Consider the following 26,575-nt stretch of genomic DNA (forward strand, 5'->3'; position numbering starts at 1 on the left):
ATTAAAAATGAGTTGGCAGGATTTTTTTATCCGCTTGCATGTCCACCGTAAGTGCTATGTGCCAGTATGTGAAAATTTTGCCAACACATAAGGCTTACAAATCTGAACTCAGCAGTACGGGTGTTAAATGGCATCTATAAATTACTTTTACAGAACTTTCGCAAATTTTAACTTAGATTGACTGCAGAACCTTTTTTTTTGTCCAGATAGTGCTCCATACAGCATCATTATTATTTTTCTTGCAGGTCACTTTCCCAGCTAGCTTTGATTCCACCAGTACGGCCCATAACATCTGCAATCAACAATGTATACATTATCTATGTTAAACCCTTTCTTTCACTTTCCGCTTTCACTATTATCTGCTTTATTTATGTCAATGATCTAATGGCCTGAGCTTCTCCTGTATTGTTGGAGGCAAAGTGCAGAATTTGATGTAGTTCCTACCACAAATAATCTGCTCAGCCAGTTGGAGGCCCATTTTCATATATGTGTACTAGGAGTTTACAGGATTCCCAACCCTTAAATTATAACTCTTTATCTGGATTAGGAAATAAGAGATGTGCAAGGAATGGGGGTAAGCAGAGACATTGAAGGAATGTGTTACTCAACAACCCCTCCCTCTTAAAGTTAAGTTTTAAGAAAGGATTTTGCATATACTAGAAATGGAGGCCCTTGAATTTTTTACCTTACTTCTTCCATAAAAACCCTTTATTATCATGGATTAAACTGGTTAATTGTTCATAACATAATCTTAAATTTGGCAAATTTATATCCCCATTGGCAGGTAACCTGTATTGGGTCTTTTTAAATATTCTAGGTTTCTTTCCATTAAAAGCAAACGGATTTAAAACCACATTTTTACATTTTATTTTATCATGTAGTGAGGTAGCTTCTAGCTTGAAATTTTTTGATATATATATATATATATAGTCCTATATATATATATGAGAAGACCAAATGGGAGCCTTATAAATAAATTAAAAAGAGAGTGACACCTCCCCTCCAACCTGTATTTTAAAGTCGTACGGCCCAACCCCGCCCCCCTCCTCCGGACTGTACCATTTCATTCGACCGCCTGTGCAGACCACAACAACATCACCCTGCGGCTTCTGGCATCACGTGACGCCAGTGAGTCAGCACAGCCTTAGTCACGTGAGGGAAGCGGCGCCGCAAGCTAAGCGTCGGCCGGCCGTTGCCCTGTGCGCGTGCGCTGGAGAGCTAGTAGGCGTGGCCGTGTTATGTGTACGTGTGTTGTTGTTTTTTAAAAAAATATGTATCTCTGAATCACGTGGTGACGGGTAGGCGTGGACAGCCGCGGCGTCGCTGTTCGCCGTCGCGCTTTGCGTGGGCGCGTTGACGTCAGGCGTCGGTTCCACCTTCCCGGCGGCGTCTCTTTCCCCGTCAGTGTGAGGAGAAGGCGGCGAAGGGGAAGGAGAAGCAGTTGTTGCGCCAGCCGCTGCTAGGCCGACGTCGGTCTCTTTCCCCCCCACCTCAGCGCCTTTTGCTGTTCGCGGCCTGTCATGGCGATGGATACGAGCGGCAAGGAGAAGGAAGCGCTGCAGCTCCTCGCCGAAGCGGACAAGAAAGTCCGCGGCTCCCACGGCTTCTTCTCGGGGCTCTTCGGGTGAGGCCTTCGCGGGTGGAGCCGGGGAGGGAGCTGGGAAGGAAGGAGAAGGGAAGGTTAGGGTGACAGAGGGGAGTCTGCGCAATAGCCTCCCTTCTCCCCCCCACAGAAAAGTTGGCGCCCTCCAGATGTGTAGGACTACAATTCCCATCAGCCCCCAGCTGGGGTGATGCGAGTTGCAGCCCCATGCGCCTGGGGGCTGCCGAGTGGAGGGGGGAAGAGGGAGAAGCTGCAGCGCAGTGAGAAGGGGTCTGAGGCTGCGGGGAGTTAGGCGACGTGGGCAATGTGGGGACTTGGGCTGTATGTAGGGAGTGGCCGGCAGCCTGAGAGAAGGGGGGTGAAGGGGGGGTTAAAAACCGAAGGGGGGCTGGTGGTGGTGGTGGTGGTTGGGGAGGGGTGTGGCCTGGAGAGCATGTGGGGTAGGAAGGGGCCCTGGAGGAGCGAGTGGTGGAGACTTCTTTGGGGGAGATAATGGGACTCGAGCTGTCATGGTGCTGTGGAAAGGGAGGGGAGGAGGAAGAACTGTGTGTGCGGCTTGGGGAGAGTGAGGGTGTATGGGGGGGGAAATACGAAGGGTGGTACTGAGGATCAATAGAGGTGGGTGAGGTCAGACGGGCTAGTAGGGGTGGAGAGAAGTCAGTTGTGTCCTTGGCTTGGAAGAGGGTCAGAAGAGCTGGGGGGGAAGGCTGGGGATGTATGGGAAGGCTGGGAAAGGGTAAGCAGATGGGGTGTGGGAGTTAATGGCAGGGAGGTGTCCTGAATAGAGAAGGGGGTGAAATGTTTGGTGTTGTTCCCTGCCTCAATCCAGAGGGAGAGGCGGGTAATCAATGAATAAATTTATGATGATACTGTTGATGGGGTGTTTGGGGAGCAGGCATATGGGGTGTGTGTGGAGCCAAATGAGGGTTGGGAAGGGATGAAGTACATGGGAGGCAACTAGTGGAGCAGTGGTGGGGCCATGAATTAAATAAAGTTGGGGGTGATGTCTTGCAAGGGAAGAGGTGACACAAGAGCTAGAGGGTCCAGCATGGGTGTGCAGACATCTGAAGGGGGAAACTCTGGAAGAGGACTGAGGAAAACTGGTATTGGGTGGAGGAGATTGAAGGGAGGGTAATCTGGAAGTCTAGAAACAGGTGAGAACAAGCTAATTGGGTAGGGTGAGCTGTGGGGCTGGCAAGTTGAGGAGGAAAGCTTTGGGGATAGATAGTTGAATTGCATGTGGGGGGCTAAAGGGTATGTGTTCAGTGGGCTTAGGTGAAGCAGCTCTTTCTAGGTAGTGTCATGGGGGAGCTTTAAGGAAGGTGCTGTAGGGATGTGATTTCCTCCACTTACTCTTTGGTAACATTGACTCCAGGGGAGGCCTCACTACTATTTATAATGGAGCCCCCTTAACACTTCCTGGCTTTTGTACTTACAAGGGTGTTTCTCTTTCTCAACGGGAGCATATTGGAGCTTCTGGGAACATGAGTAGCTGCTGGGTATGTTGATCTACAGGTGATGCAGCTAATATTATTGGTGGGGTGTGTGGCAGAGCTTAAGCAAGAACTGAGGAAGGTGTTAAATCTGAATTGCAGGAATCTTCTCTGGTGTTCACCCTTTTGAGTGCGCTGTGTGTTGGAAAAGGGCTCTGAATACCTTAATTAGTGGGCAGGTCCAATTATAAAAACAGTCAAAAGATTATTGAGAGCCAGTCGTCCTAAAGGCTACATCCAGCTCCATTGGCTCTGCCCCTGTGGAAGCTTCAAGACTCCATTTTTGTCATGTCAAATGACTTCCTAATATTCAGCACTGTGTATGCTTTGCAGTGTTTCCCCTCATTGTTAAGCATGTGTTCTTAGTGTCCACATTTTTAAGTGCTTGCCAAACTTTTATTATGCAAGCCCTGTCACCTGATGTAGGCCGTTCTTTCTTTCTGGGACAGGTCATCATTAATCCCTGTGTGTTCTTCACATGTATAAATACAATATGCTGGTTATCTTTTTAGACCCAGGGGCTCTGTGAAACTAGAAACTTTAAGGAAGCTACTTGAACTGTGATTGACTGTATGGCACAGCATATTCTCCATCTTACAGTTTCTCTTGCTGTGTCCAGGTGGGATAACTGGGAAGGAGATAAGGGACTGCTGCTTTGGCAGGAGGCAGAAGACGTCATCGAATCACCTGAGCCCCTGTGATTTGGCTTAGTTTCTATTACTGTTGCAGCTTTCCAGGCTGTGAGATAGAGAAGCGTGGTTAAGTCCCAGGTATATTTTCCAGAAGACAGTAGGCAGTCTTATGCTTAGGAGGAGGGGTTGTACAAGACTAATACAGTCTTGTGCAGGGATTAGGGGTTTGTAAAGGTAATGAATAGTGATTGGTAAGTCTCCCAGAGCTTTCGTCATCCTGGGAACATTTTCTAGTTTCCCTGAGACTAATCGCCCTGTATTTGCTCTCTTGTTGAATGAGTGTTAGGACGACTGAGCATCATTTTCTTGTGCTCGCCAAGTCCTATTGAATTCATTTGGGCTGTCTGGAGTAAATATGTCTAAGATCAGCTTGTATCTGCTTTGCTTATAGCACTTGGGAGGGCATTGTTATTTGGAGGGGTTAAATGTTTTAGACAATGAAGCATAAAGTAAGGCATAGTTACTGCCTGTAGTTGGGCCCCAACTTTCCCTTTCCCTAGGAAAAATGCCAAAGTAGGGAAGTGCCAGCATGGTGAGTTACAGAATTAGACTGCAGTAGTCTGCCCACTGTGGAGTACCACAACTGGTTGAAGGCACATGGATAATGCTGGCATGAACTAAAGAATACAGCAAGATATGGGACTTAGTAGTTCCAGGCTAAATGGATGCCTACTTACTAGAAACATTGCCTGTATTAAATATACCTGCAGCTTTTAAGAATGGTGTAGCTGTTCTAATAGTACATCTGCAGCTTTAAGAACAGTGTTTAAATTTGGGTGATGGGGGGTGGATAAATGGTAGTAAAGAGAGTTCTTGGAAAAGACATAGTAGCTGAGAGCAGGGTTTAATTAAAGGCTCAGTAGAACACGAAACCTACCCTATCCTAATGTGGCATCCCTACTCTGCAACCCCCTATTTATTGGACTAAAATGGGGGAAGTGTAGTAATCGATCCAGAATAGAAGGAAAAGCAAGACATAATAATTTTGCATGTCCCTTGTCTGAATAAACCCTTGGGATTTATGAGAAATTCAAATAATGAAGTTGTAAGAAAACAGACTTTGGTACACAGGACAGGCCTGCCTTGAGGAGTCCTGTATTTGTCTCAAGCCAACACTTTGCTGGGGCCCCTATAGTTCTGAATGTTGTAAAGAAGATCCTTGTTCTGTCCCTGGTGAAATTTGTCTTTTCTTAAAGACCCTGTTTCTCTAATTGTCAATTTTAAGATAACACTTTTCCCCCCCTTACTGCATATGGTATGTAGTTTCGGGTGAATTAAATGGAGAGAGATGATTCAGACTAATGGAAAAGCACAACAGCAAGAGAGATGCAGTCTTTTCTTGGAAGTGTTTCTCCTTTAACGCTTGGGGCAGTTTCCTCCTGTGTTCTAGCTGGCAAATGAGTTTGCATTGTCCTCTGATTTGTGTGTATGTAATGGAGGAGCTAGATGTCCTTCAGTAATTTGTGATGAACATGTTTGTATTTATATGAAATGCTTTTCCCCCTTCCCCGAAGCCCAGGGCCCTTGCACTGTAGCCTGTGGGTGCAGAAGGAGAATTGGTCTGTGACTGCAGTTCTCCTAGCTGTGCATCTGTTTCTCCCCACAGGCAGCATCGCTTATTGAAGCAGCAGCCGCTGCCTGGTGAGGGGCGGGCAAAGCCGTAGAGGGCATATGACACAGCTGGTGACTCAAGGCCAATTCTTTCTCTTGCACATAACACACATCTGGGCCTTGAGAGGCAGAACACGGCTGCAGCAGGGAGCTGGAATAGATAATGATTTTTCACAGGCTGCGAAAGAAAGCCCGGTGCAATGGTGGCTGGCGATTGTCAGTGGGAGGAAACCAGTCACCTGGAGGGGAGGGCAGGAGGGAGCAGCTGCAGAGGAGATGATAAAGCAGGAGCACTGAACTCAAAAGGGTATTCATTTTGCCTCCCAGAAATCTTCCTCTACAAGCAATAAGGATGCAGCCCAGTTTTCTGGTGGATAAAAACATTTGCAGATAAACACGTTATGTATTTATGTGCAGGGGGAAATCACAATAATATATTTGGCCTGATTCTGCGTAGGATTAGTGCTCATCCAAATGAAGTAAACATCAAAGGACTCAGTGGTGCTTTACCTCTGAGAGCGCATACCTAGGCCAGGCTGCAAGGGTCACAGGAGAATCCCATGTCTCTCTGGAGTTCTGGGAATCGTAGTTCTCAGAAAGAGAAAGTTGAAATTTCTGTTGATCTGTATCTTGACAAAATTGTTGTTCCTGAGGTGAGGGGCTATAGTTGCTAAACTGGTTGAGGTTTTTTTTACTGATGAATAACAATATCCTGAAATTTTCTTTAGATGGCCATTGTAGACGTGCTTTTCAACAGAGGCAGAAGCTGAGCTCAAAATACATGTAATTTTAAGGGCTTTAAGGACACAAGCCTCATGACATTCTTTTGAGCTCTAAAGTTATAATTGGATAAATGTTCTGCTGTTTAAAGTTGCCAGTGGCGACTCCCACTGTCCCCCATATCAAGCACAAAAATCCATCTCAAGTTCTCAATAAACTGACAGGACTAGAGAGGTTCTCCCTCCCTGTATAAGCCTGTGTGGGTGTGTGCTGTTGCACCATGTCCTGCTTGTGTGTCCCTGGTCAACAGTTGTTTGGCCACCGTGTGAACAGAGTGCTGGACTGTTCCAGCAGGGCTCTTCATATGTTCTTACGTTGTGCTGGGGTTTGGAGAACACGCGTCCTTGTAGCACAAAGTAAGAGAAGCTAGAGGACTATGGAGGGGAGAGGCTTGATGGTGGCTGCAAGAAATATCTGGCTAGGAAGCCAAGACAACTTTTTGGTCTGTTTGTCTAGGAAATTAATTTCCTAGGTACAGCATAAAGTGCCATGCTGCACAAGGCCGAGGAAATATTCTGCATTCCTTTGGGTACCCAGGTGCTTACTATTTTTCCAGTCCTGGGTTTGGCCGCTGAAGTCTTCCTGATGCGGTTCTGTAGCTGAGACTTAAATCTTTTCAATGAATTTTCCACTGGCCTGCACTGTTCTGCTGTGTCTCCTGCTATAGCCAGATGCCTCCTGGCCCAGGAACTTATCATTCACTGCCAGTGAGCTAAACCCTAGCTGATATTTTGCCTTTGCTTGGAGGCTAAAAGCTGCTCAGATCCAGCTTTTCCAGCCACTGTTGCTTGGAAATCTTCCATGCCGGATTCTGTGCATTTCTTAGAACTGGCTGAAGAGGTTTAACGGTTATATGTGTCTGCAAAACATCTCAAAAATGTCTGTTGGAGCATTGTCATTTCTGTGCTCCAAGTCCCTTTACTCTGGCCCCTTTCATTTTCAGGTTAGGAAGAAACATGGACTGGAAATCCTTGTCTTTCACATTGCAGAACTTTGTTGAAACTAAAACTTCTGGCAAATTCTGACCATTTGCCATCCGTAAGCGCTCTTCTGAGCGACTGAATTTTGGGCTTCCAGGGAAGAGCTGCTAATTTTAAGAGGAGAGTATATTGGCATTGCAGGCATGGAACAATATTGTTTGGCAGACTATTTCGAGGGTTGGGGCAGAGCTGACACAGGGTCGATCTTGGACAGATGCAACATTGTGCAGGAAGGCAGAACTGGTGATGTGGGTTTCTTGGAAAACTTGAATTTGATATTTTTCTTGAAGCTATAAATAGACAAAGATCTGATTTTAGCATGTTTGACTTGCATTTAGTGAGCAAAACTAAAGCAGTACACCCTGCTATCTTTATTTTTTCCAAGAGCTGAAAGTAGCCGAACTGATAAGTTTAGAGGGGGGGGGAGGGGAAACCAAATCAAGCTCATTTTTAAATTGGAAAACGAAGTTCTCTGAAACTTTCTGCTGCTTTAGAGATCTAATTTACCATTTTAATTTTACTTGTATTTATTTATTTATTAAATTTATATACTACCCTGTAGCCGAAGCTCTCTGGGTGGTTTACAAAAGTTAAAAACATTGAACACTAAAAAGTATGCAAAATTTTAAACCATCAAAAATATAAAAACAGTATAAAACAACGGTATTAATTTAACAGCATCCAACAGTAAACAACAAAGCTGAAAAAGTACCCCGTGTTCATTTTTTTATCCCAATACACCAGAAGCATTTGACCTGAAATACGTGAGGAAAAGAATTAAACACACCTAATGCTGTTTTGATGTTATATTATGTAGACATTTTTATTGGAATAGTTGTAAACATTTAAAGCCAATAGCATGCATGTAAGATTATTTAAATTTAAGAAATAGTTACTGAAAGCTGTTGACGTATTCATTTTAGCAATCCAAAGAACTGCATGATACGCTCCTGACAACCACTCATTTATTTCAACAGAATTCAACTCACTTGCCCCATGGTTCAAGCAACGTTGGTTTTGCTGTCATCAGTTATTAGTTCCATTTCACTCTGAGGCATACATGTATTTCAGTGACATAAACGCATTCTCTCACATACTTGCTAGTGATAATCATCTGAAAAACACTAATTACAACTTTGAAACTGCCATGCCTGATTAATATTGTATTTGCGGTTGGTATACATTAGTTTTGACAGATGAACTTCCGAAATGGAACGTTTTCCACCCCACATGACCGCCTGTAATGTGGCTGAAATGTTACGTTCAAACGAATTGAATGTTTTATTTGGAAATTACATTTAATCGGAATGCGTCAAAACATTTTTAAGGCATGGCAATTCAGTAGCGTGCACATCTCTTGCATTGCTTAAATTTCAATACAAAAAACGAAGCACTGTTGAACTAGTTGTATTTTATATTATGGTTTTATACTGTTGTTTTATACTTTGAATGGTTTTAATTTTTGTAAACCGCCCAGAGAGCTCCGGCTATTGGGCGGCATAGAAATGTAATAAATAAATAAATAGTTAAAGCACACCCAAAGAGCTGTGCGTTAGATACTTACAGTGCAGTACTAATGATTACACCCTTGAAGATCGAAAGCCCTCCAACTTTTTGCCTCCCTGTCCTCCTGCCTTGCATTTTTTGCTAGATAGGCTTTTTATCTTTTCAATACTTCTATTATTTTCTACAAAAGCAAAACACACGAGGAAAAGGGAAACAGTACAAAATACATAACACTGCATACAATACATCTGATAAAAACACATATACGTAAGGCTATGCTCCATTTGAAGCGATCTTCATGTCAGATGTAGGCTATCAATTATTACTCTTTAGCCAGCTCAGAAGTACATAAAAAAGACAAAAACCTCAAAAAGCAATCACAAATTATATATAGAATCCACATACAAACAAATGGTTCTTTTGCAATTCTTGTATATATACTCTATCAAAAGTTTCCAGTCCATTGCAAATGAAGTTGGCTTTTTAGACCACTGGTGGTGGTGCTTTGGAGGGAAGAGGAAGGAGGCTTGAGAGGCCTCAAGATAGCTTGTATCCTGGCCTCCCTCATCCCCTCTCCTCCCCGCCCACTGCAGCATCCCCTTTTATGATCTTGGGAGAGCAGCTGGCATGGTTCTTTCTGCACTGGCTGTGAGGGGGGGAGGGTGGATCTCTCTGGCTCCCCCTTCTGAGGTGGCAGCGCTTTCTCCCACCTTGGAGGGGGAAATGCAGACACTTACGGCCCATCAGATGATGTATAGGGTCCTTAGGATTGCTGCCTTAGATACTTCCTAGATACAATTCTCTTAAAATCAGTTTTGAAATTGCCCAGTTTGACTGACGTAGCCCTACTTCTTAGATATCAGCTTTTACAATTTGCATCACTGCCTGGAATATGCTTCGTCCTGTATCTGTTCAAACTGTAGGGCTAAACTGGGCTATAAGTGTGGCTTCCTTTGCACGCTCGCCTTCATTTGCAATTGTTTCAGTTCTAGCTGAAAAGTTTTCTGTTTAGGCAGGCTCCTGTTAACCTTTAGCATGTAAGGGATTTTATCTGGCATGGTATTGATTTTCCTGTGCTGTATTCAGTAATCACTGTTTTTTAATTGTCTGTTCAAATGATATACTATTGGGTATTTCCCTGCTTTAAAAATTGAGTGACTGATACATGTCTAAGTATCTTTTATTTCATATCCTTTTAGGTTTGGGTGAAAGCCCAGTCTAAAGCTCCACAGCATTCTAGGGTGGATAAGACATGTTTTTTGTTTTCTGAAGACTGGTTTGTTTGCATCCAGATGCTGTCTTTCAGTGCAAGAAGCTGATGCAGTGACATTTTTTTCTCTCTCCCTAGGGGTGGCTCCTCCAGGGTTGAAGAAGCATGTGATATCTATGCAAGAGCAGCCAATATGTTTAAAATGGCCAAGAACTGGAGTGGTACGTAGGATCCCTGAACCATTGCCTGTATTAAATTCGGCTTGTGTTCCCCAGAACTGCATACCTGACCTGTTCAAGTGCACATCACTTCATCTGGTTATGGAACAGTCCCCTCTCACTCACATTGCAGTAGAGAAGTGTGCCCTGCCATCCCAAGCTGGAAGCTTGTGGTCTTCAAAAAAATATAAAGTATAACACACCGTGAAACCAGCAAGTGCTGGGAGAGTCGGCTGTCCTAGCGAGTTGGTGATCTTCTGGAGTGGGTTTTATGATCTCGTTTTAGAACATTAACAAGTTGCAAGCCTTCTCCGGCCATATACCCTCTCTGTCTCATTCTCTCCTAGCTGCCGGGAATGCTTTCTGCCAGGCTGCTCAGTTGCACATCCAACTGCAGAACAAGCATGATGCAGCTATGAGCTTTGTGGATGCTGGCAATGCCTTCAAGAAAGCTGATCCTCAAGGTAAGGAAGATGGCTTTGGCCGCCATGCGCTCTCATCAGAGCTGTGTGGGGATTTGCTGTTATGGCAGAGGGAGTGGTGAGATGGGGTACGCTCATACCCAGAATTCTAAAAGCTCATAGTTTAGATAGTCATATTTACGCACGCATCCCTAGTTGGACATTTTGAGGAGGGAGTGGGAGGAAACGACCCATCTCACACTCAGAACAAGCCACTGTGGCTTGTTATGAGCTGTGGTGCGGTTTGCATAATCAGTGCCTAGCTGCGGTGTGTCGTTTCATCCAAACCCAGGCGGTATGGCTTGTTGGAGGGGGAAACAACCCTCAAATAACCCGTGGGCTGTTGTAGGGTTATTTCACCCTCCAACAACCCATGCCACCTGGGTTCAGACAACACAGTAAGCCACATCTGGGCTGTGATTAGGTAAATCGTGCTTGGCATGTGCCGTAGCTTGTTTAAGCCATGGTGGCTTGTTTTGATCGTGTGAACTAGCCCAATAGCTGCATTTTGGGAGATTGTATGTTAGCTTAATAAGCCGAGGTGTGCATAATCCATTTGCCAACACAGCCAGCCCCTTCTCTCCTCTCTTTAGGCCACATCTCAGTGAAATGCGGAAGTTAGCTTAAGATCCTGACTTGTCTTGAAACTGGTAAACCTACTTTCCTGGTTTGCATGAAATGAGAAGCTATGGTTAGTTGAAGACTTGCACACTTCGTTGAGATGCAAGCAGAGGGCTGGTGCATATCTCGGCTTTTTAAGTTGGTACAATGGTCCAAACACAGCCATTGTGTTGGACTTTATCTTTGCCACTTAACCACCAAATACTGCTCTGTTAAACTCTCTCCAAAGCTGCAAGTCACCATAGGCTGCTGAAGGACAAAAAGCTGCAGTACCAGCTGGCCTCCTTGCGTTATACACCGAGGTGTCCTGCTTTAGCTGAAATCCTCAGTCGCCTGCAGTATTGCATAAGAGCTACAAGTGAACAAATCTCTGTCCTGGCCAGGCTTGTGCAAACCTGACTGATGTAAAACGCCCACGAGTGCATTCTGAATTTAAATGTCTTAACGTCCCCCTTTTCTGAACATAGGTGCAGAGCCAGGCTTTTGTGCCACTAGGTATAAAGTAGAAAGAGTAACTCTGAGCCTTGTGTGGTTCGCCTTTCCCTCCACACCACCCACTCACGTGTCTGAGATTACGATATATGCATCCCAGGCAGGTTAAAGTCGGGGTACCTTTTTTCTCCTCCCTTGAAAGCAGCCGTTGTGAGGAGAGCACCTTGGTTCTCGTCGCGCTAGTGGATTGTCTCCCTGCATGGCACCTGGGATATGCCAGGCTGTCCTGGGGTTGCCCTGGGGTTAAAGAGTTGCTTTGCCTCTTTGGGAAGAGGGTGCCCCTCCTAGGATTCCGTGTGCCTGGCTGATGGCAATCATTAACAGCAAAGAGGGAACGGGCGAGGAGGGGAGTGAGCCCTCTTCTGCAGCTGCCTTGACTCAGGCAGCAATTTCAGGGGGAAAGATGATAGAGTAACCTGAGGAGAAAACAAATGTAATCCTCCCCAGGGATTTGTTTAATCTTTTGGAGATTTGCATTCTGATTACCGGCTGTGGTAGCAGAGCTGAAAAGCAAGCTTCGCCCTTGAAATTGCACCGAGGGAGGCGGAGCAACATATGGGGCAAAGGGGGCCCTTGGGGCAGGGCGAGGGGTGCACTGACTCCGCGGTGTGTTTTTTTAATGTGGCATTAAACAGATCCAACCTTGTCACCTAAATCCCCTTCCTTTGGATTTTCTGCCATCAGTGAGTGGCTGCTTTCTGGGGCGGAGGGGGGGGGAAGGAAGAGGAAAACGTTACCTGTTGATCTTGGTATAATCTCTGTAGTGTAGATGAGAACTCTTTGCAGATACCGACGTATTTGTATCCTGCTTTTTCACCAAAAAATGGCACTCAAAGTTTATTTATTACATTTATATACCGCCCCATAGCTGAAGCTCTCTGGGCAGTTCACACAAGATAAAAGATTTACAAACAATATACAAAAATTAAAAACCACAAAAACATTAAAAAAATGTGCATACAATTAAAACCACCGTAACAACTATAGAAACGATGAGCCAAAAAAACAGACCTAGGCTCATTACATGTTGCTAAATGCCTGGGAGAAGAGAAAAGTCTCGACCTGGCGCCGAAAAGATAACAATGTCAGCGCCAGGCAGGCCTCGTCAGGGAGATTGTTCCACAGTTGGGGGGCCACCACAGAGAAGGCCCTCTCTCTTGTTGCCACCCTCCGAGCTTCCCTTGGAGCAGGCCCCCGGAGGAGGACCTCTTGGCTTCACTTACCTGGTTCTGCATATAAGTGCTGGCCTTGGTATGGGTTTGGTGGCAGACCCCTGAACAATTGCCTGTCTCCATGTATAGCTGCCTGGACATTAAGTAGTTCTTTTGAGGCCCTTCTGAGCTGCCACCACCAGGTGAGGTATGGTGGGTGACTACTGGGGAAGGGCTTTTTCAGTAGTGGCACCCTGGCTGTGAAATGCTCTCCCCAGAGAGACTCGGGTCACAACTATTTTAATGTTTTGGCACCAGGCAAGGGCCTTTATTTCTTGAGTCTTTTAATCCTGTTCCAGCTCTAATTCGTTTCATCTTTTCCACTGGTTTTTAACGTATTTATTTATTTATTGCATTTTTATACTGCCCCATAGCTGAAGCTCTCTGGGCGGTTCACAAAAATTAAAACCATTCAAAGTATAAAACAACAAGCAGTATAAAAGCATAATAAAAAATACAGTATAAAAATACAGTATAATCTTCTACTGCCTTGTTTTTTTTTATTACTTCATCTGTAACCCACCCTGAAGTTAGTTATACTGTAGCATATAAATACTACCCCCACCCTACTACTCCCACCCTAGAGGCCTTCAAGAGGCAGCTGGACAACCACCTGTCAAGGATGCTTTAGGGTGGATTGCTGCATTGAGCAGGGGGTTGGACTTGATGGCCTTGTAGACCCTTCCAACTCTGCTATTCTATGATTCTATACTTTAAATACATACATACATACATACAAGGTGAGATTGTGTTCATGTTTCACCAGTGGTTTGCTCACTTCATGTTTCACCAGTGGTTTGCTCCCGTGATTGGAACAACTTTCCATTAAAACTGAGTGCTAAAAAGTGGCTTTATTAAAAGGCTGGAGTTCAGAGTGTCTAACTCCCTGAGTGAACAGAGCACGTAGGCTTTTTCTTGAGAGGTGTTCAGTGCTGCAGTTCTTCCTCTGACCACACGAGGGCAGCATTGGGACCCATCCTGTTCACACAAGGGCACGGGATGTGTGTGTCATCGGAGTGCATCAGAATCATCGCGCCTTCCCTCAGGGTAGGATTCGAGGTGGGCGGGAGCTGGTTGCATGTGTTCCCACCTGGAGGACAATGCAGAATGGAACCAGAGCAGTGATAAAAATGCACATCAGTTCTCTCAAGTCTGCCTGGCGCTCTTTTCCAATTCCCAGAAGAACTGCGGGCCTCAGCAGCTTTTCCTTAAGTGGCTATTGATCTCCTCCAGGGAGGGAAATATGCTATAAATATACCCACGGCTTTCAGGGAGGTCAGAGGAGTATCATAGCCAGTTGGCTTTATTTCTGTATGTTACTGTGTTTAAAACTGCCAACTATTTTTTTTTTACAGAGGCCATTAACTGTCTCTTCAGATCTATTGAGATCTATACAGATATGGTAAGCCTGCTTGTGTGGCTGCAGTTCAGAAATCGTGTTTTTAATTGTTAAAAAAGCGGCGGGTGGTGGCGGCGGCGTTGCTGACAAACCCAGTAGAGGGTGACCTCTTCCTCAAGTCACTTGGTGTGGCTTGGATATGGCTGTCATTGTGTGTGTGTGTGTGCTTGGTTTAAGAGCGAATATTAAGCTGCAATGAGAGGAGTACGGTGTTTTGACAGCTTCTTTGGGGTGCTTTCAGATGAGGCTTTTAATTGTGCCATTGCCTTGCCTCGTTCACAAAATTTTTTGGGGGGTCCAGGTGACGTTGTCTTCACTCATAACCCCCTCATGTTTTCCTGCTGCTGCTGTTTTTTTTTTCTTAGCACAGCATAGAAATATCTTTGCTTCCAGAAGGGCTAGGAACTTGTTTTCGGTTTTAAATAAAAGTTTTCACGCTCGAGAAGCTGCATTCTGTGCACAGTTGCCGCATTCAGTATCCTGTGGAATAGCGCGTATGGGGACGGTAGTAAGGTACTTCCGAAAATCAGTCTTCCAGCAGTATTTTTGATAAATGGTGCTGCACTTTTTTCCTGTTCAATGTAATGATATTCTCCATTATTTTACCAACACAAGCATAATAGGTTTTATTTTTTTGCTAATTTTCACGCGAAGTACCATCTCCAGAGGCCTGCATTGCCCAATGGCTTAATTAAACCCAGAGTATCAAACAAACAAACAAAAATTAAAAAAAAAGTAGAAAAGTTACAGAGGAAAAGATGGAATAACTGTACGGTGCCTTCTTATTGCTAGTGCTAGGAGCTCTGTCTGGAAGCACAGTGTGTGTGTGTGTGTGTGTGTGTGTGAATCACCCTTGATAGATGTGTTTAGTTACCACCATGGATGGGACTTTGTGCTGCCATCTGTGGGTTAGGCTCTGTCGAAAGCCCCCTCAAACTAATGTTTGTTGGCTGAACAAGTAGCCCATGCTACTTGTTGTGGAATCCTTTGCAGGATTGTCGGAGAGGAGGCACGTACTTAAACTGATACAGGATTGTAGCGTGGACAGTACTTGAATTATAAAGCAGATTGTTTGTGAAGTGAATCAAGGAATGCGTTGAAGCTGACAAGGCTAATCTTGAGCCTGCACAGCTTTAAAACAAGTTAATTTTACTGCATAAACCTTTACAAAGTCCGGATGTGCATTCCATTCCTGCCTGCCCCACATATGTGGGGTGGGGAGTGTATTTCAGTATGCCCCCAAATGCTTCTGCATGCGTTTTGTAGAAGCAGGGAAATTTAGTTGGAATTTCAGCGTCTGGTGGCTCAATCAGTTGCCAAGTTCCAACATAGCTGAGAGCTACTCAGAGCCTGAAATTTTGCTGCTTTGGGGGGCAGCCGGGGGTTCACACAAAGACCCAGGTGCCCGTGTTTCACACCATCTCTCCGTGTTTTTTTATCAGGGCCGCTTCACCATTGCAGCCAAGCACCACATAACAATAGCAGAGATCTACGAGGCGGAGCTGGTGGACATTGAAAAGGTATGATGGGAGCAGCGAAACGTCTGCCTTGTATTCTGTCTTCCCCTTGTCTTAGTCTGCTCCGTTTGTATTTCCTGCTCAGATAAATGTGGATGTTGGAATCATGGTAAATTTTGCTGCTTTTCACACTCAGATTTCAAAGAATTTAGAATGTGGGGTGCGGTGGCGGGAGAGAAATGGGACAAGGTAGGTTCCAGGGACTAGATGATAGTTACTTGTGCTCATATCGTTTGAATGCCTCTGTCTTCCCCTTGTCTTAATCTGCTCCGTTTGTGTGTCATATCTCCGGTGTCAGTTTAGCTGGGACAGTTAACAGCCAGATCTTGAGGGTGGCTAGAGAAGACCATTTCGAAGGGCCTGTTGTGTGCCTTCCTCTCATCACTGAGGGTTGCATCACATGTGATAGTTTATCTGCACGATTGTAAAGAGAGTCTCTGCAAACTGTTATTACTACGCATATGCTGCCTTACAGAATATAAATCTTTCCAAGGCTGCTTACAAGTAACAACCAAATACACTTTAAAAACCTATGACAAGCAATATCAATATATAACAAGTCTTTGGGATTTCCCTCAGGGTGGTTGGCGGTAGATGGCCTTGTAGGCTGAACAGGTAATCCAGCTAGAGCCGGCTCTGGTTTCATTGTCTTTGCCTGCCTGCTTCTCTCTCAGGAAATTCGTCCCCCAGGGCAGTTTGATGGTAGCTGGCCCTGTGGAAGGTGCACAGTCTATCTAGAACAGGCTGTGATGTCACCTTAGCCCCCTCCCCCCCCCCCACGCCCATCGCTCTCTACGAGTGGGTACGCTGGACCAACATTCCCAACCCATGGAGTGGACTATTTTAATTTTGCCCTGCTTGTGAACACCCTGGGAGCATTTGGTTGACCGCTGGAGACAGAAAGCTGAGCTATATGCACCTTTGGCCTGGACCCCAATCCATGTGTCTGGCTGCTTATTCTCTCTCCTCTCTCGCTTTCTTTCCAGGCAATAGCCCATTATGAACAAGCTGCAGATTATTATAAAGGTGAAGAATCCAACAGGTGATTGGAGAATGTATTCCTGTTCCTTTTTCTGCCGTAGGATCACTGCTTTGTGATGGTTGTAGTGTTGCCTGTTGGGCAGCCCTCAGAAGATGATGATGATGATGTTGTTGCTGGTCCTGGGGGCTCCTGTCGGCTTCCCCACATGAGGTTCCATCTTCCCTTGTGTTTTTCAACGTCTGTGAGGGGCTCTGCAGTGAAGGTTCCCCAGTTTGCTGTTGATACTCAGCCCTGCTTCCCCTCTTAGACAACCGTGTGAGGCAATGGATGCCCTGAAGAGGTGCCTGGCAATCAGTTATAGATTGTGTGAGGGTGGACAAGCCAAAGCTCAATCCAAGCAAGATGAAGTTGGTGGAGGTTAGACTGATCTGGGAGTCGGTAGCTCCCCTGTTCTGGGTGGGGTTGAAGTGTATGGTTGCGCCTTCGCAGTGCTTCTGGATCCAAGCACTGCTCCTGCAACCTCAGGTGGAAAACCTGGTCAGACGTGCCTTTGAAAAGCTGAAATAGGAGCCCTGGATATGGTTGCTCTTAGGAAAGGGTGACCTGGATATTATGATTACATGTTTTGGTAACATCCAGGCTGGATTGCTCCGATGTGCTGTATGTGGGCCGTTCAGAAACTTCAGATGAGCTCACTTGTATTAGCAAGTGCTGGTTTTAACGTCTAAAGGCTTAAACTGCACCGTTTACCTTCTCTCATCTGAGCCTCCCTGAACGCTGAGGGTGTGTGACAAAGCCGATGTCCAGAATTCCTTCTCTTGTCAGAGCCTAAACTGATAACTGCAGGGTCTTTTCTGTAATGGCACCCTCGTTGTGGAACTCCTAGTCCTTCCCTCCCCACAGACAAACAGGGCCTCAAGGGTAGTTTGTTTTTATTTTGCCTGGTTGCCTTCAATTTAAAAGATTCTGCCTCCTGCTAAGTGAGGAGCACCCAGTGTCTGGACCGCCATCTGGCAAAATAATAGAAAAAGAATTCCCAAGTAAGAAAAAAATCTGTTTTGCCTTGTAATATATAATAATATAATAATAATAATAATAGATTTATTTCTTACCCGCCTCTCCCTTTAGATCGAGGCGGGGAACAACATTAGAACAGGAATCAATACGTCTTAAAAATTCATCATTTAACATTGATCTGGATAGGCCTGCCGGAAAAGGCTAGTCTTTAAAGCTGCCTTAAAATCACACAAAGAGTTAATTTTACAAATCTCCCCCGGCAGGCCATTCCACAATCTGGGGGCGAGAGAAGAAAAGGTCCTCTGGGAAACTGATGTCAGCCTAGTTTTAGCTGACTGAAGTAAGTTCACCCCAGAGGACCTGAGTGTGCGGGGCGGACTGTATGGGAGAAGGCGATCCCGCAGGTAACCTGGACCCAAACCATTTAGGGCTTTAAAGGTAATGACCAACACTTTGTACTTTGCCCGGAAACTAATTGGCAGCCAGTGAAGTGATTTTAATGTTGGGGTAATATGCTCACCCCTAGGTGTACCGGTGACCAACCTGGCTGCCATATTTTGAACTAGTTGAAGTTTCCGAACTAGGTACAATGGTAGCCCTGTGTAGAGCACATTGCAGAAGTCAAGCCTTGAGGTTACCAGCGCGTGCACAACTGTCTTTAGGTCTTCTGACTCTAAGAAGGGTAAAGAATATAGCTTTACCTTGCTCAGCAATCAAAGCCTGGTGAAGTAGCAGAGTTGGGCTACTTTCCTGTGGAATCCGCTTCTCTTGACTTATAAAGAAATTGCCCTTGCCGGTGTATTTTGGACTTGGTTGTTCTCAAGCTGACCCTTTCTGGGGTCATGCCGCCAGCAGATGTTGCCACGGGTGAAGAGGGTTGTTTCTCTTCCCTTGTCCAGATTCCTCTAGCATATCTTCCTCTTTCTGCAGCTCCGCTAACAAGTGTTTGCTGAAAGTGGCTACCTATGCAGCTCAGTTGGAGCAGTACCAGAAGGCGATTGAGATCTATGAGCAGGTCTGGTTATAACTCTTCTTCCTCCCCTGCTCCTTCTCCCCCTCCCCACCCCTGAAATTTGTATTGTTGTACTTTGCAATCTTAAGACACCGACGCCCAGCTAGCCAGTCCTAATGTATGAAAATGAAATTGTAGTCAGGGAAATGTATACTGCATCCTTGAATTAAAATTGCACATCCAGGCAATCTAAACTCTGACCTAAGAGAAGCTGGATTTGTTACCTTGGTGGGTTCTACAAACGTTTACTGTGAATAATTTTGGTTTTGCTGATCATGGGGTACGTCAGTGAACTATGTGCTAGAAATGACAGTCCTGATTCTCTCCCTCCACCCTCTGGTATGTGGGAGGAGATGGGCAAACTGTGCCTGCAAAGCCTGTGTCTTGTCCGAAGCATCCTGTAGCTTCCATCCTCATATTGGAGGAGACTAATTTCGCTTGGGCACTAAGCTGTGAGCAGAGAGCTGTCCTCGAGGGAGCCAAGTGTCATAGAATCATAGAATAGTAGAGTTGGAAGGGGCCTATAAGGCCATCGAGTCCAACCCCCCCCTCCTCAATGCAGGAATCCACCCTAAAGCATCCCTGACAGATGGTTGTCCAGCTGCCTCTTGAAGGCCTCTAGTGTGGGAGAGCCCACTACCTCCCTAGGTAACTGGTTCCATTGTTGTACTGCTCTAACAGTCAGGAAGTTTTTCCTGATGTCCAGCTGGAATCTGGCTTCCTTTAACTTGAGCCCGTTATTCCGTGTCCTGCACTCTGGGAGGATCAAGAAGAGATCCTGGCCCTCCTCTGTGTGACAACCTTTCAAGTATTTGAAGAGTGCTATCGTGTCCCCCACCCCTGTCAGCCTTCTCTTCTCCAGGCTAAACATGCCCAGTTCTTTCAATCTCTCTTCCGTAGGGCTTTGTCAGTCTCCAGGGCCTGGTTTTAAACTTTTCCCTTTGCTTGCATTGCTGCTCTTTGGCATCTCCAGGTGGGCACCAGTGCCATGGACAGTCCCCTGCTGAAATACAGCGCGAAGGAGTACTTCTTCAAGGCGGCCCTCTGCCACTTCTGCATTGACATGCTCAACGCCAAGGTTTGGGCAATAGTTTTGTCTTCCTTGCAAGGTTGCTGAGCTCTGTATCTGGTGCTGGAGGAGGGGCTCAGCACCCAAAGCATTTCCAGACCAGGCTTCCCCGGGCTTAGTGCTTTCCAGACATTTAGGACTTCAGCTCCCAACAGCCCCAGCCAGCATGGCTAATGATCATGAATGCTGGGAATTGTAATCCAAAACCTCTGGAGGGCACAAGGTTAGGGAAGACTGTTCTAAACCCAAGGGTCTGTTTGCAGGGATTTGAATATAGGAAGTGGGTGCATGTGGTTCTCCGGCTTTCCCTCATCGCCACAAACACAGCGTCTTGAAATTTGGCCTTGGGGGAGGGAGCAATGGTTTGCCAGGTTGGGTGGGGTTCGTGTGGAGAATAGCAGTGTTGGAAGGTCTAAGGCTTTAACTTCTGGAACAAGGCCTGGAAGCCATGTGTTTTAAAGAAAGGAAGCTGCAGAGTTTGAGCAAGGCGCTGGGTTGACATCCTCTGGGTGTTTAGGGCTGGGGGCTTTGCAGCATGTAGGGGGCGACCAGGGGTGCTGAACCTCTTTCAGCCCGAGGGCCGAATTCCATTTCGGAGAAGCTCTTGGGGGGCGCATTCCAGTGGTGGGCAGGGCTGAAGGCAAAAGGGGACAAAAGCATCAATAAGAACAACAGCAACAACAACAGCTGTATATTCTAGTTTAAAGCTCTTAGTGCCGGTGGCTAAGCCTTAGGATGGGGTGGGGGGAGGGAAAACTGCATGAAAGCTGGGAAACCACCCAACGATTGGTCGTTGGGGGGGAGTGGGTGGAGTCAGGGGAAGGCTTTATGGCTATCTAGGGAACCCTGGAGGGCCAGATTTGCCTCCCCCCCCCAGTAGGTCCCTCCAGCCCTGATGTGCATTAGCTTCTCTACAATTTTGACCGAACCTTTGGGCGACTGACCATTCACTGCTTGACACCCTGTTCCTTTTTCTCCCCCTTTTAAACCAGTTGGCTATACAGAAATACGAAGAAATGTTCCCAGCTTTCTCAGACTCCAGAGAGTGCAAACTGGTTAAAGTGAGTAGTTTTTATCTGGCCTTCGAAGCCCAGCCTAGAGATCCATCAGCTCCCGTGTCAGTGTCCCCTGCTTTGGCAGGAGGAATCAATTTAGTGGTTGAAATAGGCTGTGTCAGCTTCATTTCTGAATCTGTGTAATTGTCTCCTCTTCAGTCTCCTTACATTAACAGGAAGCTGGTAGTGAGCATGCTCTGTAACTCTGGTCAGCAAAGGCGGAGGGTCGAAAGGGTGGTGACGGTTGGAATCGGGGGACGTGCGCGTTGTTCCTTTGAACACGTTGCTTGCATTAAACTTGGATCTATCCCAGATACGCCTGATTACATGCAGTGTTCTGATCAGAATGCCTCTTCAGCCAGTAAAGCATCCGCACCCAAAGCCTCTGTCTTGGGAACTTTCTGCCATTGTTTAAGGGCACAGTTGGATGCCCATGCTCTCTTGTCATCTTACTGTCTCTGAGATCTGAGCTAAAAATGCACGAATTTCCTTTCTCCTTCGTAGAAATTGCTAGATGCTCACGAAGAACAGAACATCGATAACTACACTGAATCGGTAGGTCCAAGCTCTCCTACCTTTCCTTGAGTGCATAATATAAGGGCGGGCAACTTTTAGGCTTCGGGGGCTGCACCCCACCCATGCTGCTGCTCAAATGGCAGTGTTGGCGATCAAAAATGTAGCTGCTTTTGCAGGGAACCAAGGCACGTGGGGTGCAAGGAATTCTACTTGCAAACAAGGCCTACTCTCCCTGTGCGCCACTGTGTCTTTGTTTCCAACAGCACAGTTCTGGGGGTGGTTTGGGAGACAAGGTGGATGCTGCAGGCTGCATGTTGCCCATCCCTGGTCCATTGCAGGTTGGCAAGTCGTCTTGTGTCTATTAACCTATAGTCCAACAGGGAAAGCTTTAGGTTGTAATGTGAATTTGACTCCCAGGCTGCTGCCTTCCATCTTCTCTGTGCCTTTTCATAAGAGGAAAACCACTGTCTGTGGTAAGAAAAAGAGCAGTCAGTTCTAGAGTGTGGGAGACTGGCAGTAATAGCCACTCAACACAGAGACGTTATTTTGGGGATCAGGCACTAGAGGCCCCTGGGCCAGATTTATCCCCCCTTTGGTGCTAGCCTAGAAGGAGAAGGGAGGAAAAAGAAGCAACTTCTCCAGATGAGCGTGCCTGTGTCTGAGTGCTTGCCTATCACTCTTCTGAAAGGAGCTCTCCAAGGCAAAACAATGATTGACCAGTGTTCTGTGTAAAATCAAGCTAAACTCCCTGGTTCAGAAATGGTTATTCATTTACTCAAGGCAAACTAGCAACCATTTTTAGCAAAGTCACTGACTGCTAAATTCCCTATTCGGATCCAGCTGGTTTTTCACTGAAGGTCAAATATGTACGATGGAGACAGCAAGACTAGTCAACTTTAGGATTCCTCAGCTGCAGCACCCGGGGAATATCTTTCCCCATTATGTCTGGATGGCCCCCTCTTGCACTACTTTCCAGACTTTTTATTCCAGCAGGCCTTTGCTCTGTGGGGCAGGTAACATTTTTCTTTGAAGTCTATTCTATCGGCTCTGCCTGCCTCTATTGTACTTTGCTTGTTCCTGTGATTTTAACTGTTTTCGGCTGCTCCGAGTGGTGCATGCACATTAGAAGGGCAGGGTGGAAATCCTCTTACAGCCAAAGAATAACCTTATCATAGCAAACAGGAGATGGCAAGCCAATCCTGAATGCCGTTCCATATGTAGGAGCTCACCTGGGTGGCTAGGCCAATCCTGGCTCCAGTTTGTTGCATCTCCTTTTTCCCTCCGCCAGGTGAAGGAATATGACTCCATCTCTCGCCTGGACCAGTGGCTCACCACCATGCTCCTGCGCATCAAGAAAACCATACAGGGTGAAGAGGAGGACCTGCGCTAAGCCACTGCCCTCCAACCCTCTGCCCCTCGGCTTCAGAACTCTGCATGGATCAGCTCCGGGGGAGGAGAGGAGTCTTGGCACAAAGGAACTGGACTTTGATGGCAAATGGCTTATTACTGCTCCCTTTCTCATCACCCCTCTCCCTGCAACCGCCTCTTCGTACTGCAGGAATCAGGGCCGGGGAGTGTCACCTATGGACTAGCTCCCATTGGAGAGGAATGAAGGCCGTAACGTGAAGTTCTCCATTTATTCGTTGCCTCGCTTCCCCTCCCCAGATCAGCGTGCGATTGCTTCCTGAGCCGGCGTTGACATCTTCCTGATGGCTTTACATTGTATGGCTTAATAAGTAAAAGCCTCTTTAGCAGGTTCAGCTGACAGCACCAGTTTCCTTTCCTCCTCCCGGAAAACTTGAAGCTCATTCTGGGGTGGAAAATGGCCTCTTCTTTACAGCAGAAGAGGTGCCTGATCCCTGTGGCCTCATCCCATTACATCCCTCTGACCAGATCTTCCTCCCTACCTCAGGCAAGGCTTGCAAGGCTGGGAGGTGACTTCTTCCCTTTCCTTGAGCTGTTATCATATTAGATCTGCCCTGCAAAAGAGTAGCGTTGCTTTCTCTTCTAAAGACAAACACAAAGCGGCCAGAACTGGGTCTTGTGTGGAGGCTGGCTTCCCCCTCCCATTTCGAGTACTGGCAGAGACCTGACTTCCCCAAAATTCTAGATATTGACATGGTGTATGTGCTAACTTTGCTTCTTTTCCTGACTTACAAAGAACTCTTCTTGCTCCCATCTTGAATTCATATAGGAAAGTGTAATCCCAGTGTAATTTCCCTTGTCTGTAGAAGTCAGCGCCACTCACCCATACAATGTATGTGAGTATGGGGTCGTAATGTATATCTATTGCCAGTCTCTAGGGGATGCAAGACGTTCATTCTCCTGTTGCCTGCATGGCAAGAGGCAGACAAACCCTGAACCATGCAGCAGGTAGACAAAAACCCATTTAATGCTTGTACCTCTTTTGTGTGCAGGCTGTCCTGATAATTACCATCTAGTCCTGCATGGTTCTCTGTCAGGCGTAGTTTGAAGGAAGTGTTTCTTCTGCCATGCGTTCTGTATTCCATACTCATTGTCATGAAGCTTTGTATTTCTTCTTCTGGGTTTCCTCTTGTGTTGGCTTTAGGAAAACGAAAACAAAATTTTATCATGTAGTCTGGGACAACGGGGTTGATACTTCATGGAGGGGGGAACCTCATGTTAACTTTTTATTATTCAAGTGGGAGGTGGGTGGAATTAAGTGCTGCTGCATGTGTTAAAATGTCCACTGGAAAGTGACTGATTATACTAAAATAACTTGCACACAAACAATAAAAAGGTTTGCATGGGTGGAAAAAAAAGCTTACAGTAATAACGTCTAGCAGTAGCCTCTCTAGCTTCCGTTCTTGCTGCCTGTCTAAGTGACTTGCATGTTTTCAGGCACACCTTTCCTTGCTGTTCTTTTCGCCTCCGGTGTTTCAGGACTAATCCTGCCACCTTCTCAGCAACCCTTCTAAGTTGTGATTCTGTTTCTGAACACTGGCTGTGATTCTCTGTCTATAAAAACACAATTGTATGCTTGAATCTAGCTGCCTGTGTGTGGTCTTCAGACTTCTAACACAAAATTGGGGTGGATTTGGGGCATCGCTTGGCTAAAATGGGTTTTCAGCTTCTCATCCTAAAGAGAGCCGCTTACAGGCTTGAAGGCTGTGTGTATTCTGCACTTGCCAAAAGCAACAAAACCCAGCACTATGAGAAGCACCATGTGCCGCCTGTATAAATTATGCAAATGAAGCTTGAATGTCCTTAGTTTGCATAATTTTGCTTCTCTACGCAAGGCAACAAATCACCTTATTAACTAGAATCCCCACCCCTGTGCTGCGTCTGGAAATTTCATTAGGATTAACAACGTGCCACCTTCTCTTCACAGCCATAAGGGTTTAGAAAACAAAACTAATTCTGAGGTCTGCACCCCATCCTGAATGCTGCGGCTATTTTGATTGTGTGTGGAGCCTTTGCAGAATACATCTGTCCCTCAGCTTAAATTTAGAGATTTCAGCATCCAGGTTCTGGTTCACAACTTGAGGTAGATGGCAACCAATGGAGAGGCGTTTCCCTATGGCAGCCTTCCCCAGCCTGATGGCTACAATTCTCATCGTCCCCAGCCAGCATGGCCTACGTTTGGCAATGATGAATGTTGTCCAAAACGTCTGCAGGCAACCAGGTCAGGGGAGATTGTCCTCTGGCACCCTTTCCTAAGCTGATGCCCTCCAGATGTTTTGGACTTCAACTCCCATCAGCCTCAGCCAGCCTGGCCATTGGTCAGGAATGCAGAAAGTTGTCCAAACTTTGGAGGGCACTAGGTTCAGGAAGCCTGTCTTATAATATGTCTCTTGTGCTGAAGCAAAGGCAAACTACGATGTGATGACTTGTGGGGAATAAGAATTGCTTAGGTGGATTCCTAGACAATACAGTGCTGTCCTTCAGGATCACCACGGAACAAACTGATTAGATAGCAGGGATTGTCCATGTTGCTTCCAAAATCTAGGGCCTCAGCCAGCTGAAGATCAATAAATATTTCACTCCTAAGCAATCAAATGTGCACTTTGCAATTCCGCAAAGGTGCCATCTGAACTAAGAGGTCAGCTTTAGGTATGAGGTCTTTGCTCCAAAACCAATGCATTAGTTCAGACAGGAGAAATCAGTACATGTAAAAAAGTCTAAAGTTAACAAAATAGGCATTTCCTTTCATAAGACCCGAATTTGGCTGGGCTTCACAGAGCTTTTTTTTTTTTTGCGCTGTATATTCCTGTGTTAAGCTTAGCTAGTACTTAAGCCACAAGGCATGCTTTTAAAATCCAATTAACTTTGTTCGTGCCACTTGACTGTAGCCTTACACAAAAAGCAAAAGCCACTTAATTTTATCATGTTCCTCTTGGCCACTGGTGATGGAGTGCCTGTTCCTCCCTATTGCAGCAGAACAAGCAGGAATGGAAGCGTTTATTTGTATTGGCCCTGCCTGTAGGAAGAGGAACCCTTTCTGGAACTTCCTCCTGACGCTAGACAAGTGGAGTTTTATGTCTTCTCCTAGCCATGTTAAGAGAACTATAGATGCAGAAGAGAAGAGGATCTTAAAAGGGTCGGCATACATGTTACAGGATGGAGGGCTTGGAAGAAACTGGATGGAGAAATGCAGGCTAACAGGACAAAGTGGGGAGTCCCACTTGCAGCAAAGCTGCAACTGTTCCTATACTCCCAAGCAGAGAGAAACATGCTTGCTTAAGGAATTAGTGTGATCGGCTTTCTATTAGACATGCTAAAGTGTCTAGAGCAAGTTGGCAACTTGGAGGCCAAAACATGTGGAGGGCTGCAATGGCCATCAGGCATCGCCAGCATAGCTAATACTGAGGGCTGATGGAAGCTGTAGGCCAAAGTAGCCGAAGGGCCACAAGTTGCCCAGCCCTGCTGTAGAGCTATTGCAGTGTGTTACTCTTTCTCATTCTTTCCTCGCTGAATCAACTTTTCATGATCACAGGTGGCGTTTAGCCTTGTTTTCATGTTACTGCTGCTTCTAATGCTGTGCCATTAATGTACAACTGTGTCAATCAGGGGACAAGTCAATTTGGGGGTACCTGTAACTGGAAACCTGTGAGCCACTTGGTTAACGGGCTTTTTTTTTTTTTAAAAAAAGAAACAAATACAGATTTT

The 26,575-nt window shown here is 46.0% G+C and overlaps 1 protein-coding gene across 1 annotated transcript; it reads left to right on the forward strand.

Moving 5' to 3' along the window:
* Positions 1-1,402: 1,402 nt before the first annotated feature.
* NAPA (NSF attachment protein alpha) lies at positions 1,403-24,451 on the forward strand. Its single transcript, XM_063140711.1, has 11 exons — positions 1,403-1,624; positions 10,014-10,096; positions 10,441-10,557; positions 14,234-14,280; positions 15,720-15,797; positions 16,781-16,836; positions 18,724-18,808; positions 19,779-19,883; positions 20,867-20,935; positions 21,434-21,484; positions 22,734-24,451. Exons 1-11 carry the CDS (start codon positions 1,521-1,523, stop codon positions 22,833-22,835), a joined length of 897 nt encoding a protein of 298 aa, XP_062996781.1. The 5' UTR covers positions 1,403-1,520; the 3' UTR covers positions 22,836-24,451.
* Positions 24,452-26,575: the final 2,124 nt, after the last annotated feature.

This window comes from Elgaria multicarinata, chromosome 13 (assembly GCF_023053635.1).
Source record: "Elgaria multicarinata webbii isolate HBS135686 ecotype San Diego chromosome 13, rElgMul1.1.pri, whole genome shotgun sequence".
In the NCBI taxonomy this organism is placed as follows: domain Eukaryota; kingdom Metazoa; phylum Chordata; class Lepidosauria; order Squamata; family Anguidae; genus Elgaria; species Elgaria multicarinata.

Coding starts and splice junctions, on each gene's coding strand:
- NAPA (XM_063140711.1), top strand. CDS start 1,521: ATGGCGATGGATACGAGCGGCAAGGAGAAGGAAGCGCTGCAGCTCCTC. Junction 19,884..20,866: donor TTGACATGCTCAACGCCAAG/GTTTGGGCAATA, acceptor CTTTTAAACCAG/TTGGCTATACAGAAATACGA. Junction 20,936..21,433: donor GAGAGTGCAAACTGGTTAAA/GTGAGTAGTTTT, acceptor TCTCCTTCGTAG/AAATTGCTAGATGCTCACGA.